Here is a 15102-nt window from a genome sequence, read left to right on the forward strand (position 1 = left end):
CTACAATAATAAAACAAATTAATTTTGTAGACTCAGCTTCACTTCTTGGATTCTGTCCATTATTGGGCCCATTGAGGCCTAGACATACATTAGAGTTGTCCAAAGGGAGCTGGAAGGCCCATTGTTTATTAGGCCGAACCGATGAATACCCGTTCTGATCATGTCCTAATAGGATGGATTTTACCTGATCCGTTTAATAAATAAGGTGGGGTTATAGATTCAGATCGGAAGTAGATGATACGTAACCATTGTTCGATTAAATTTTTATTTATTTGGAATTTTTTTAATTTACATTTAAAAATCTAACCTAATTTATCTAATAATTTAATAGTTTAAATGCACATTCAAATTATATAGTTCTATTTTCATTTTACTTATTATATATTTTTCATTAAAGTAGATAAATATATAATATTAAATAACATTTATTAGTTACAATAAATATTTATAAGAATGCCTATATAAATGGTTTGTTTTATTTATGCAAAAGGTAATATTTTAATTTGTACTTTATTCTTATACTTTTTTTCTATTTAGAGGAATATCTATTCTTTTGTTTCTAATAAAATAAAATAAAATAGGCTTTGAATTTTTCAAAAATTTTATGTTATAGCTTATCATCTTTCACTAAAGTAATATTTTAATCCACTCCAAAATTTTTTACAGCGGTTATATTTGGATCAGTGACTTTATTTACAAGATTAAAGTTTTTACAAAATTATTGGAATATATATATATATATATATACACACACATTAACAAATTAAAAAATTCAAATAGAATTATAAAAAATTAGGAACTCAACATATCAAAATAAAAATAATTAGTTAACATTTTTCCTTAAGGATCCATAAAAATAATAACGATAATATAACATATAATATATTGGATATTATATTGTAAAATAAAGGAATGATAACGTTTTGAGTGTCTAAATTTTTTGAAATTATATATTTTAAGTGCTAATTTATATATTAAATAATATATTAGAACTCCAAAAAATTTAGACACTCAAATGATCAATTATTCCAAAAGCAAAATCTTCTGGAGAATACTCAATTTACAATTAGATTATCAAATATTATAATATACCAAATTCAAAGAAACATTCCTTTCCTTCTCTCGTATAAGGACACAAGCTTCTGGCGTAGAGCTTCAGATTCTAATCTTTGAGTTCCTTCCATCTATAAAACCCAAAACAAATAAATAAATTAGAAATGAAATTCACAAAATATGTATATGATTAATTATTTTCATATGTTTAATTATTTATATGATTGGAAAAATTTGCAAAAAAATTTTAAAAACCAGAAACATATAAAATTGTGGCAAAGGCAAATATATATGTACCTGAAGAAGTAAATTGTAGAAGACCCTCCCTCCAGAAGACTCAAAAGAAGAAGAATTTATCAAAACGAAACCCTCTTCTTGCAAGTGAAGTATGATTTCTGAAAATGGAGTTATTGTATGCACATTATTACTGTGAGTGGAGATTTGAATGACAATTTCTGTGTCACTAAGCTGAGTAGCTGAGACTACTGAGGAACCACTGCTTTTTTTGTTGCTTTTTCTTTGCTCTGCTATGTGATTTAGAAGATGCTTGTCTTGCTTTGATATCTCTGATAAAATTTCTTCTTTCTTTTGAAGCAGCATCTCCACTTCTTTCTGTAGCTCTGGTATGTACTTTAGCACCCGGGACACTGTCGCCGGTATGCTCAGTTTCTTCTGTCAACGAAAACAATAACAACCGAGACTTAGTCTTTAACTAGTTGGTGTCATCTGTATGAATCTTTTTAACGCTACTTAGTTCAAATATCATAAACTTGTAATTCTTGGCAAATCAAATAAATAGTGGAAGTAAAATAAATGTTAAATACCATTTGATCGGCTGCCGGAAGAAGTGATCGGAGGGAAGAAAAGAGACAGTTCATCTTCTTACGACGATCGCGTTCGCTTGCATTATGGTTAAGCTTCTTAACCATGTTAGGATCACCAGTATAATCTGTAAAAGATGTGGAGGGATCAAGCTTTGATATATCTGGTGGGTGAGATTGAAGATAATTATGAAATGATTGACCTAAAGTGCTATTATTATTCTCATTTTCTCTAGAGAAATAGATTTGTTGATTGGGTATAGGATCCTCTAAAGGCCACCCATAGCTTGGAAATACAGGAGGAGGACAAAAAGCTATCATTCTGCAATTTTTAGCTTTTAGGGTTAATTAATTGTTGAAACCAACTTCTTATGTTGCTTAATTAGAAAGTGAAATGATCATGACTTGCATATATATATATGTATACCAAAAATTATACACCTCATAGTTTTATTTGATTAATATTGGATAGTCCAAGATAATAAAAAATAAATTATGATGATGATGATGATACTTCCAAGTGTATAAGATATTACATTATTATATATAAGAAAATGTTAAAGAAATGGTATTTTCTTAAAAAAAATTTTCCTTTGTCATTGAAGATTGCGTTATACAGTAACTTAAGAAAATGATATTCTACCTTCCACTTGCTGATTTATGTGCTGTGGTACTTTCTATAATTTAGTTCTACATATTGCTGTATTCTTTCCTTCTTTTTTATAGTATTGATTTTTCATTATTCATCGATACTTAACTCTTTATTTGATCGATACTTAACTCTTTATTTGAAATAAATGAATTCTATAAAATTTTATGAAATTCATATTTTTTTTTATTTAGAATGAAAATAAAATGTAAATTTCAATTATATGGAATTGAAAATTACTAAATTATATAAAAATAAGTGGAATTTCTAAATGAATTTCACAAAGTTAAGTAATCCAACTTTTTATGGTGAAACTAACTTCCTTCTACAAAAAAAAAAGTAAATTTTTTATTTTTATTTTTGCTTATTTAACTTATTGATTTTATCAAAACTTCATCAAAACAATTTTAATTTTAATTTTTTAGGAAAATACAAATACACTCATCGTTTATTATTTAAAAAAAAAGAAAAATTATTTAGAATTAGTCTCCATTTGTATATTGATCTGAAATATTCCTTACCAAAAATATAATTAGAGTCAATGGATGCTTGAATTCATTCATAGTATCTATAAAACTTTTGGAGTCATTTTTGGAAACTGGTTTTTTAATATCTATCTAAATTGTAAGACTGTTATTTATTTGAATTTTATATATTGTAAGACTATTATTGCTATAACAAATCTAAAATGTGAGTGTATTTATTTATATGAATTTCATTATTTATATTTGAATAAAAAAACTAATATAATTATTATATTGAATACAATAAATATAATTAAAGTTTATTATTTGATTTTGTTAAATTATTATGTCAAGGTTATTTTAGAAATAAAAATAAATGAATTTTAAATTTTATTTCAAATATAATTTTATAAAATTCAATTGAATTTCTTATTTCAAATTATGACATACTAAGCAAACATGAGATTTCATTTATAAATGAATTCTATGGCCTACCATCCATTCTTAATGTATTCCAAACATAATGCAAATAACAAAGTTACTAGGTAGTTATTAAGTAATTTTTATTTCATTTTATTTTTATAATTAAAATAAAATAATTAGAGGATGAGTTTAGCCTCTTGAATATTTTTATAGTTGATGACCTTATTAAATTTTGATTATGACATTGACAGGTGTGTTTCAAACCCTTATGACCTTTAGTATATAGAACAAGTTGAACATAAATTGTAAATTTCGTACAATAACCTATATATACTATATTTGAATTCAATAGAGGAAGAATCTTTTCCAAGAGAATATTCTATTTCATTTTGTTTTAAATTATCCAGGGTGCAAAAGTGTAACCTAACCGGAAACATCGAAAACTAAATGTGAGCTTGTATTAAAACCGAACCGTATCAAAATAGTTCAAAAATCAGTTTAAATTTGTTGGTTCAACATCTAGACCGATGTAAAACTTTATCTCTATTAATCATACGGTTCAGTAACATAATTTTTATGCTAGTTTAATGTTAAATGTTATTTAGTTTTTAATTAAATTAGTGCTAGAATCCACGCGATGCGTGAAGTAATATTAAAATATGAAATAATCTTTTATAATATTATTCAAAAATAATAAAATTATTAAGAGTGTTAAAATAGATCGACATGTCGGGTTCAACACATATTTACCTAACATGCGACACGATTAGGGTCAATACAACGCCGCCCATTTAACAATCGTGTCAAATTTATTAACACAAACACGACGGGTGACACGAACATAATACGTGTAACCCATATAATAGCATAAACATGTTAAATGAATTGTATTGACTTATATATGACCTGTGTTTTTTTATTAACAAGGAAAAAGGAAGTGTTTTTTTTTTTTTTAAATTGTGTTCTTTTTATTAATGAATGATTAGAAATACATTTAATCTAATTTTTTTTAAAGAATTATTTAATTTAATTTAATAGCTTGGGTTATACGTATTTTAATTTAATTTAATAACATAATCTTGATGGGAATATACCTAATAGATATTATTTTCATAAAAATATTATCTGAAAATATAAAACAACCGATCTTTTTACAATTGTGCTAAATAACTATTCTCTTTCACTTGGTAATTTAAAAAACTTACACTTGGCTGTCATTTAGGATAGACGTCTCTGCTTTTATATATTATATAGATTTTTCTTAACAATCATATACATATTTAATTTCCCTTGATTTCATCTAATTAAACAATTAATATTTTTTTATTATTTTAAATTAAACAGTTAATTAAATAAATTATTTTTACCGAACACTTCTAATTTAAGCTGTTATATTACCGACTACAGTTAAAAACTAATCGCTAACGGTTAATATTACTAAATATATCGTGAAATTGAAAATCAGTAATCGAACTAATTGGTTGGGCTAAATTTTTCTGTTTTTTTTCCAAAAATATGCTAAACCCTAATATTTTCTTATTTTAACTTAAATATGCAACAAGTTGAATATATAAACATGATCACTAATCATACAAACAAAAGGAAATAAACATAAAATGCTTTGTGAGCTCACCAATGACGAAACCTGTTCCATTCTGTATTTTTAAATTTTAATTCTCAATTTTATTTACAAGTTACAGCAATTAATTATAATCGACCTAAGACTGGACTTATCCATATAACATTTAATAATTTTTTTTTTCTCTATAAAATATAAATAGATTGTGTGGGCATCGGGTGCACGTATAAGTAAAATGCGTGTAATATGCATGCGAGCACGTGGCATGCACACACTAATTCCTCAAATGCACGTGTTTTAGCTGCCACGTCTTGTGGAGGACCTGCTTTTTCCCCGTTCCCCAACTTTCTTCCAAGGCTTCGGCATTTCATTAATCTTCTAATTATTTTAATCACCGTCGTCATCGTAGTGAGTTAGGAGAGTTTATTTTTTTCAAAAAAAAAAAAAAATAACAATAATCTTGATTAAAATTTTTAATTCTACATTATTTATATAATGGTTGCATTGCACTTGGTATTGTAAATAAGTCACTAAAAAATTTTGTTAAATTCGAAGTTGACTTGATTTAAATTCAAACTCAATTGATTTTTAATTATAGTTAAAAAAATTGATCTTTTATAGACTCGGACGCCGATTTTTTTTTTTCCAAACCAAGTATAGAACAACTCATTGGCAGATTGAGTAAATTTTTCTTTTTTATCCATTCGGTATCTGAAGTCTACTAATTCAATTAATCTAAATTTTCATTAGATAGATCTACAAAGTGGAAGCAAAGCGCTCTTTCTCGAATATTTAAAGAGATCTCATATCCAAAATTCAAATTCAGAATCTTTGATCGAGAATAGGAAATCTCTATTATTCAATCTCACCTATCAAAATTTCTGCCATATGATCTAATCCATGAGATAAGCAATTTATTATTCAACTTGCCGTGCATAACTAAAAACTGTACAAGGAGATGATATGGATGAATAAGCCTGCAATCTAGCAGTAGCAGAGACCAATAGTTCTGGAAGTAAATGGGCCAACGAAACAAACTAGAAATTGAAAGACCAAAATATTAAGCCTAAAGCCCAACCCCATTTAAGAGTCTTGAATTCTTAGACAATTCCTTCTTTAAATCACAAAAGGTGACCTGTATAACTTTTGTTTTCCATTAGATTTCTTTATCTATAGAAAATGGACGAGAAACATTGGGATTGTCAAAAACGTCTACTAAATTTATCGATCAATAAAAATATTATTAAAAATTTTAATATTAAATATAGTAAAAGTATAAAGAATTAGATTTTGATAAAATAAAAAATTATATAATATATTAAATATGCTATATTAAATATACTATGTTTTTCTAGAAACAAAAATAGTAAGAATGTAAAATTTTAATTTAGCAAAATAAAAAAAAAAAAAAGTAAGATTGAGCAAAGTTAAGCAAGTAAGAATATAAAAATTTAGTTCGATTAAAGTTGAGCAATTAAATATTTTTGTTGGTGTTTGGTTCAACAGGCTTTTTTTTTTTTTTTTTTTTTCTCTCTCCTATGTAACTCTCATAGACATTTAAAAAATTCTAAATTTTTTTTAAAAAATTCTAAATTTATAAAAAAAAAAAAATGCAAAGAACTAGGTAACCGGTTTATTGAATGAGAAATATAAAAGTTGAACAATTAAATTTCTTTATTTAGACTTGAATCAAGTGGCTTTTATTCCAAAGTTTGACAAGTCACCTTGACTTTATATATATCTTTATGGTAATTGTTAGAGATATTAATTATTGGAATGTATATAATTGATTAATGTAATAGCAGCCAGCCTCTATATATATATAGGGGCTGGCTGCTATTAGATTAATCAATTGATTAATGTAAGAATAAGTTAATAATGCACACGTAATGACTTTAGAAAAAATGTTTCAATTTCACCAATAAAATCAAACCTACTCATTTTTCAGATTGCCTAATAAACAAATAATAATTAAGAATCACTGCTAACTCAACATGTGAGCTGAAAAAATGACCCGTGAAGACTGGCCAAGGAATTATTGATTTATAAATTGAAGGAGAAAGCAAAGGAAAAAAAAATTTTTTAAGTCAATTTTTAATATATTAATTAATGAAAATTTCATCTTTTAGTCTAGTGATTAAAGTAAATTAAATGCGACTAAGGACTTTTTTCAAAGATGGAGAATATATAATACCTTCCTTAATTATGATTTTTTCAAAGAAAATATTGTACGAGTATATAAATTAATCTCATTTTGTAATTGTCTTTTTCTATAAATGTTTTGCTAATAGATATCAATTAACTAGATTTTAAATTTTAAAGTTAGATTATGAGAGAAATATTTTCTGTTCATTTTATTTTTATATTTTTGTTTAGAAAAATAATTTATTTTACTACTTCATTCAATTTGACTAAAGGTATCGTTAAGTACTTTTTTTTAAAAAATATTCTCCAAGTCAATTTTATATGCCAAATCTAAATAAATCAACCGAATATTTATGTCCACTAAAAATAAAAACTTTCAAAACAATAAAATTTTTTCTTTAGATTTTTTTTTTCTAAGAAAGAATGGTCAAGGCATTCAATTCAGACAGCGTCTTTGTTAAGCTCGCGACTGTTTCTTTTGCAAAGAAATTTTCCATCAATTTTTTTTTTTTTTTTACTTCCAGACAATATCTATCTATGTTCATATCATAAAACAATAATTAAGGCTCCAAAACCTGTTTCTCTTTAATTTCTACTTACTAAATCCTCAATCTTTACACCATGTCTTGCATTATAATATTCATACTGTGTTTCTTCCTGAACCTGTCATCTTCCTACAGCAAAATTCAAGACAGTGGGTTTTTATTTGATGGTTACTTCAAGTTAGGCAGCGAAGGTACAGAGCTGAACAATTCCAATCTATTCTCTCGGTTAATATATACCGATGGAGGCTTAAGCAAAGCAAGCCAAGTCTTTTATAACACTCCTATTCAGTTCAAGAACTCAAATTCTACTAATTCTCTTTTCTCCTTCTCTACTACTTTCATCTTCGCTGTAGTACACAAAGATCAAGAATTTAGCGGCCATGGACTTGCCTTTGCTATTTCGCCATCAAAAGGTATCCCTGATGCTGTTGCAAATCAATATCTTGGTCTTTTTAATGCAACTAACAATGGGAAAAGTTCAAATCATATTGTTGCTATTGAGATTGACACAGATCAAGATTTTCAGTTTGATGATATTGATGATAACCATATTGGAATTGATATTAATGGGTTGGTCTCTATAAATTCTGCTACTGCAGGGTTTTATAGTAACAATGACCATAGCCGTTTCAGAAAGATGGATCTCAAAAGTGGAAAAGCAATACAGGTTTGGGTAGAATATGGAAGCTTGAATCAAGAATTAAATGTTACTATACATCCAGTAGGCATACCAAAACCTCAAGTTCCTCTTTTGTCTTTGACAAGAGATATTTCCTCTCTTTTATTTGATTTTATGTACGTTGGGTTCACTTCCTCTACTGGGTCAAAGTCTGCTCATTACATTCTGGGTTGGAGTTTCAAGACTAATGGTCAAGCTGATGAGATTGATCTTTCTAACATTCCTAAGATTCCTGGTGTTAATGAGAACGAAGGGAGTGATAATGGAGGAGATGGGTATGCAAAAAAACAAGAAGTGTTGGCCATAATATTATCTTTAGTAGGAGCTGTTCTTGTTATAGTTCTTATTTTTGGAGGTTTAATCATTTTTAGGAGGAGAAGATTCATCCAAGTAGTTGAAGATTGGGAAGTGCTTTATGGGCCTTATAGGTTCGCCTATAAAGACTTATTTATAGCCACAAAAGGGTTCAGAGATCGACAGCTTCTTGGAAGAGGAGGTTTTGGTAGTGTATACAGAGGAAGTTTACCATTTTCGAATGTTCAAATTGCAGTAAAGAAAATTTCCCATGATTCTAAACAAGGAATGAGAGAATTTGTAGCGGAAATAGCAACCATTGGTCGTCTGAGACACCCAAACTTGGTTCGACTTCTTGGTTATTGCAGGAGAAAAAATGAACTCTTCTTGGTCTATGACTATATGCCCAATGGAAGTCTAGACAAGTTTCTTTACCGCTTACCAAATAACACCATTCTGGATTGGAAACAAAGATTCAAGATAATCAAAGATGTTGCTTCTGCTCTATTTTATCTACACCAACAATGGTTACAAATTATCATCCACAGAGACGTTAAGCCTGCAAATGTTCTAATAGACAATGACATGAACGCCAAATTGGGAGATTTTGGACTTGCAAAATTATGTGATCATGGGAATGATCCTCAACCCTCACATGTAGTAGGAACTCCAGGTTATATAGCTCCGGAGCTTGTTCAAAGTGGAAAATCAAACACCTGTACAGATACTTATGCATTTGGAATATTTATGCTAGAGGTCACTTGCGGTAGGAAACCGGTTGACCCTCGAACGTCGCCGGAGAAGGTAATGTTGATTGATTGGGTAATGGATTCTTGGGATAGAGAAGCTATTTTGGAGACTGTAGATCCAAGATTAGGGGAAGAATATGTTAGAGATGAAGTTGAGTTGGTATTGAAACTTGGGTTGTTATGTGCACATCCTATGGCTGAAGCTAGGCCAAGTATGTCCAGTGTAGTGGAATTGTTAGATGGTGTTGCTCAGTTGCCGGAGAATGTAAATTCTGTGATTAAATTTCAATATTCCGATCGAGGAATTGCGAGACATGAATCAATCTCAACTGGGGAAATTTCTATTCCTTCACTAACTTTTACAGAACCATTTGACTCTGATGGTCGTTGATCATGTAATTAACTATATACCGTGGCCTTTTTTTTTAACCTTCTGTGTATATATATATTTTGTATTAATTGCAACTATACTAACATAAGTCATGAATTTTAGTTTAATTTTGGTTTGGTTTATTATTTAATTTTTTAAATTAAGATGAAATTAAGTTTTGTAGGTTTGAATTTTTCTAAAAAATAAATGCAATAAAAAGAAATGTACTTAATGAATATATGAATTATTTTAAGTTAAAAAGAAAAAACATTTGTAATTTGTTATCTACTCTTGTGGTCCCTTTGAAACAAATGAATCATGGTTGTAGAATTTATTTGTAAATGAATTCCAAGTCATATTTGGTATGCTATTGTTTAAAATAAGAAATTTAATTGAATTTCACAAAATTATATTTGGAATAAATTCTCAAATGGAAATTCATTTGTCTTTATTTTTTATAATACTCTTAACATAATAATTTAACAAAAGCAAATAATAAACACCAATTATATTTATTATGTTCAATATAATAACTTGTTATTTTTTATTAAAATATAAATAATAAATTTGATATAAATAAGTACATTAATATTTCAAGCTAATTAATTAATTATATAAGCAGTAACATTCATCGTGATAATTATTTTTAATTGATGTAAAAAATTTTGTTGATTTAAGTAGTTAATTTGGAAACTAAAAAAATATTAAGAATATTATTATTGTTTTTAATTGCATTCGAAAATAATTGTTGATACTCATTTTTATAGTTTCACAGTAATAATAACTAACGTTATTACTTAGACTTCAAAAAGAAAAAAAAAAAACGTCACTGGTATGAAAATTCCCAAAAAAAAAAAAACAAAAAGGAAATAAAATAAAAATATAAACTAATGTCATTTTTGGATTAAAAAAATAACGTTGTTATAGTTTGAAAATTTTCAAAGAAAATAAATAAAAAAGAATAAAAAAAGTAAAAATAGTTAAGTTTATAGTGGAGGGTAATTTTGTTAATAAACATTTCAACGGTCAATTTTGTGAAATTCATTTATAAATTCTATCAATTTTATTAGAATTTCAGCTAAGTATACTTAATTTCATAAAATTCAATTCGTAGAATTCAAATATGTATTTTTTTTCCATTCCAAATACAACATTTTGGATTTCCAAATAAATTTCACAAAATTTTGTGGAATTTATTTATTCTCAACGAGCTCATAATATATTTTTTTTTTTGAAAATGACTATTATTATTTATAATTTTTGCTTTTTGTTCCAAATAATAAAACCGGAATTATTAAATGGAGTGCATGTATTATACACATTATTTTATGTATTTATACATAATTAACTTTATAACTTAAAGTGAATGTGAGCATAAGGTACATTTTTTCATATATAGTGTAAGCATTAATAAATTTTCCATAGCCAAAATTCAATTTAACATATACTTTCACCTTATTAGATTTTGATTGGTCACTTGAAAATCCTTCTCCCCTACAAATCTTTATTATAGACTCAATAAATCATGAGTCTAGCACAATATATGAAAATTTTACTTTGAAGGATATTTAGTTGCCCTCTTAGGTAAAAATTATTTTCTTAAGAAATTCAAGGTTTAGAAAAATAATTCTAGAATTAAATTATCATATTTAGTTATCATTAAATTTTTCTCTTGAATATAAAAAAAATTGTTTTGTTGGAAAAATACATAGTAAATTACAATAATTCTCTTAATTTATAATAGACATATTTGTTAAGCCTCAACACTATTTTATTGTAGTCACAAAAAAATCAAACATATAAGAAATAAAGTTAACAAAATATGACATAATATTTATATTCAATTGTAATAGAAGGGAAAAGCTCAAGTATAGGGCCTTAAAGCCCAGCCCATTAGGAAAATGAGGCCCAAATCTACCAACACGCTGAATAACGCAGCCCTAAATTGGTAGACAGCAACGATAACAACACTACATCGTCTTCTCTGTTTCTGTCTCCACTGTCACTTTAATCTTAAACCCTAAACCCTCCTCATCTTACTAGTTAATCGTTCCTCCTGCTTCAACCTCCATATATACGAGTACTCCCCTTCTCTTTCTTTCTGCTATATGACTGTTATATCAGTGGAATTTTCTTATCTATACATCTCCATGGAGACTTAAAGAAAGGAGACTGCTATATTTTTGAAGTAAATTTTTTTTTTTTTTTTTTTTTTTTTGCATTGAAGGTTTAGTTTTTTTGGGCTTGAAGAGAAATGGTAAGGCCATATGGGGTAAAAGGGCAGAAGCGGAAGAAGAGAAAGGAGAGATATGACAAAGAGGAAGATGTGGATGAACAAAGCATACAAGAGGCTAAGAGAGCTATGACATCAAAAGCTGAAATGGGTACTCAAAGCAGTGAAGAAGAAGAAGAAGAAGAAGAAGAAACAGAAAAGGAACAAGAACAAGAAGAAAAGAAAGAATCAGACGCGCAAGCTGATGAAATAGAAGGAATCCCAATTGTCCCAAGTGATCCTAACGTGAAAAAGCCTGGGATCATTTTTGTGCTCGAAAAGGCCTCATTGGAAGTTGCAAAAGTTGGAAAGGTTAATTGATTGTGATCCTTTTTTATTACATGTATTTGCGTCTTTTTTAATCTAAGTTTTGCATAATTGAATATAGATGTGTAGAGTTACATTAATGTTAAACGTAGTTTGCATTAATGGGATTCAAATTATGGTTTTACGTTATCAAAGTGTAGACTTTGAAGTTTTGGTTTTTGGTTTTCATTGAAAGTTCACTCATTTGGTGTTTGATCATCTCTCCTAAAATTTTTCCTCTATCTAACTAGTTTTGTTTATGCAGACTTACCAAATCTTGAATTCTGATGATCATGCGAATTTCCTGAGAAAGAATAATAAAAATCCTGCTGATTATAGGCCTGACATTGTTTATCAGGTTAGTTCATGCTGTGGTTAAATATTGTTGTTTGTCATCGATAATTTGTTTTTCTTATTGTCATTGCATGGTGTTCTTAACAATGTCTGAGATTTCTTCTATTAGCCGGAAAAGAAGGCTATATCCTGGTTCAAGTTGTTTGGGAATTCTTATTTTAAGGTCACTGCTAGCCTTGATCTTTAGATAGATGGGAACCTAGTCTAAATGTCAGTCAAAATTTTGAGTTCCCTTGCTCAGTTAACAAAATAGTTTTGGAATACGGATGACATTGACATTTCACAATGTTAAATTAACTTTATCTCCAGCTGATTTGTTCCTTATATTATAATTGTTCATGATCTCAGGCTCTCTTATCAATCTTAGACAGCCCAGTGAATAAGGCTGGGAGGTTGCGAGCTGTGTATGTGAAAACAGAAAAAGGTGTTCTTTTTGAAGTGAAACCCCATGTGCGTATTCCAAGGACGTACAAGCGGTTTTCCGGAATTATGTGTAAGTTAAACTAGTCATGCTATTAATTTACATACCATTCTGACTTGGATATTTTTTGTGCTTTAGGTTTCTCTGTCATGCCATTTATTACTTGATTCAATCTTGCAGTGCAGTTGCTTCAAAAACTAAGTATAACTGCTGTTGGGAAGCGTGAGAAACTTCTGCGAGTAATCAAGAATCCTGTGACCCAGTACCTGCCTGCCAATTCTCGTAAAATAGGTAAGCTTTAAGTTTTCAGCTGTTTCATAGTGGATGGTTGCTACTCGGTAGAAATGATAAATGTTCTGGATTTTGCATCAGGGTTCTCATTTAGTTCAGAAAAGTTGGTTAAAATCCGCAAGTATGTAGATGCAATTGGTGATGATACAGATCTTGTTTTTGTGGTATGTTGACAATTATCTAAAACTTTTTTGCAGTCTCTCTTATTGAGACCTATAACGAGAATCTGATCTGTCACCTAAATCTTCAGGTTGGTGCAATGGCCCATGGAAAAATTGATTGTGATTATATAGATGATTTCATAGCAAGTAAGTTCCTTTTGGACCACTCCCTTTATGCAATTTGTACTGAAAGTGCATGTGAATTTCTCCATTCATTGTCAGAATCGTTCTTTACTGTGCATGTAACCTGCATGCATAAGATATGTTTAGTGAACTGGCAAAGATCGTTTTACATTATCAATTGCTGTATTGAGTTGACAAGCCAATTCACTTGCTCCAGTTTAAAATGATAGTGCTGCTTGACTTCTGCAGTTAAATTGAACAATATTGAATTTATTCTTATATCTATCTAAATGTCTTTTGTTTTATAGTATATATATTCCTCCTGTAAATGTAGTCCTGTCATGGGTAACTATTTAAAACTTTTATGTCCTTTTAAGGATTCTTGGAATAGGAAAACTTAAATAAATAAGTAAACTTTATATGTTACTGAGACTATTTGGTAACTTTCTTTTGATCCTCTATATCTGGTTTCTCTGGTTGACTTAAAGAAATATGGGTGTTGGGACCTAGAGTGCTACATCATATTTATTATATTTTCTGTCACGTGGAGTAACTTATAGAAGTTAGAAATAGAATAATAGGAAATCTTCAGTCACTTCCTATGTCATTATCCCTTTTCTTACTAGCTGAAGAATGATGTATCAGACTATCAGCAAGGAAAAATAGCTCCCCAATTTTCAGGAATGAGCTATATGCTTAATTTAATTTTCCATGCTATGCAAAATAAAAGTAGACCAAACATAATGATTCCAACTCCGCCATCATATTCCAAGAATCTTGATAATGGTGGCTGGTCTCGTATCCTCCACTCTTCCTGCAGATGTTTCCAATTTTATTTTAAGTATAATATGGTTTGATATGGTGATGTATTTTTGTATCATTATCAAATTCTAATCAGTTATTTTAACATTAACGATTGTCATTGATGTGATTTGTATTTGGAGCAACATCTTGACTGTCATTATTTCTGTTTTTCGCAGTTTCTGGATATCCATTGAGTGCTGCCTGGTGTATTTCAAAGATTTGTGAGGCCGTGGCTGACAAATGGAATGTAATATAAACGTGTCAATTTTGTGATACCATCCAATTAATACATTTTTGCCATTACATGTGAAACCTTTTAATTGAGAATATTAGCATATGAACTAAAGACCACTTTGAAAAGTCTTAATTGGAATTCTCATCCACATGATTAGATGACCATTTGTTCTTTTTAGCAGATTTTGCGTTTCGAATTCGCTGCTTTGGTTAATGAACATGTCAAGTGAGAAATGAAAAAGAGCACTATCCCGTTGTAAATACTTGCACATCCATATACTAAAAGACTTGAAATGACTGAAAAAAAATGCAAAGGTACAACCATGGAGCAACAAGTTCTACAAGTAAAATCTATTTCATTTGAA

General features: G+C 28.6%; 3 protein-coding genes across 6 annotated transcripts; 2 read left to right on the forward strand and 1 right to left on the reverse strand.

Annotated features, from left to right (window-relative positions):
* Window positions 1–854: 854 nt before the first annotated feature.
* LOC105634421 (transcription factor ORG2) lies at window positions 855–2293 on the reverse strand. Of its 2 annotated transcripts, none has more exons than XM_012217282.4 (3): window positions 1878–2293; window positions 1351–1722; window positions 855–1184 (listed from the first exon to the last, which is right to left on the reverse strand). In XM_012217282.4, exons 1-3 carry the CDS (start codon window positions 2193–2195, stop codon window positions 1098–1100), a joined length of 777 nt encoding a protein of 258 aa, XP_012072672.1. In that variant the 5' UTR covers window positions 2196–2293; the 3' UTR covers window positions 855–1097. The 2 variants fall into 2 exon arrangements, with proteins under 2 accessions (XP_012072672.1, XP_012072671.1); XM_012217281.4 differs by having other exon boundaries at window positions 864–1184; window positions 1351–1725; window positions 1878–2282.
* A 5254-nt stretch (window positions 2294–7547) lies between these two features.
* On the forward strand, window positions 7548–9899 carry LOC105634420 (L-type lectin-domain containing receptor kinase V.9). Of its 2 annotated transcripts, XM_020679395.3 has the most exons (2): window positions 7548–8092; window positions 8279–9899. In XM_020679395.3, exons 1-2 carry the CDS (start codon window positions 7756–7758, stop codon window positions 9790–9792), a joined length of 1851 nt encoding a protein of 616 aa, XP_020535054.1. In that variant the 5' UTR covers window positions 7548–7755; the 3' UTR covers window positions 9793–9899. The 2 variants fall into 2 exon arrangements, with proteins under 2 accessions (XP_020535054.1, XP_012072670.1); XM_012217280.4 differs by having other exon boundaries at window positions 7548–9899.
* Window positions 9900–11711: 1812 nt separating this feature from the next.
* On the forward strand, window positions 11712–14918 carry LOC105634419 (nucleolar essential protein-like protein). 2 transcript variants are annotated; one of them, XM_012217279.3, is made up of 8 exons: window positions 11712–11851; window positions 11999–12355; window positions 12615–12707; window positions 13052–13196; window positions 13305–13415; window positions 13497–13579; window positions 13666–13723; window positions 14680–14918. In XM_012217279.3, the coding sequence occupies exons 2-8, from the start codon at window positions 12026–12028 to the stop codon at window positions 14757–14759; spliced, it is 900 nt and encodes a 299-aa protein (XP_012072669.1). In that variant the 5' UTR covers window positions 11712–11851; window positions 11999–12025; the 3' UTR covers window positions 14760–14918. The 2 variants fall into 2 exon arrangements, with proteins under 2 accessions (XP_012072669.1, XP_089573662.1); XM_089717536.1 differs by lacking the exon at window positions 13497–13579 and having other exon boundaries at window positions 11730–12355; window positions 13613–13723.
* Window positions 14919–15102: the final 184 nt, after the last annotated feature.

This window comes from Jatropha curcas, chromosome 2 (assembly GCF_041381405.1).
Source record: "Jatropha curcas cultivar XTBG-Jc1 chromosome 2, XTBG_Jcur_1.0, whole genome shotgun sequence".
Taxonomy (NCBI): Eukaryota; Viridiplantae; Streptophyta; class Magnoliopsida; order Malpighiales; family Euphorbiaceae; genus Jatropha; species Jatropha curcas.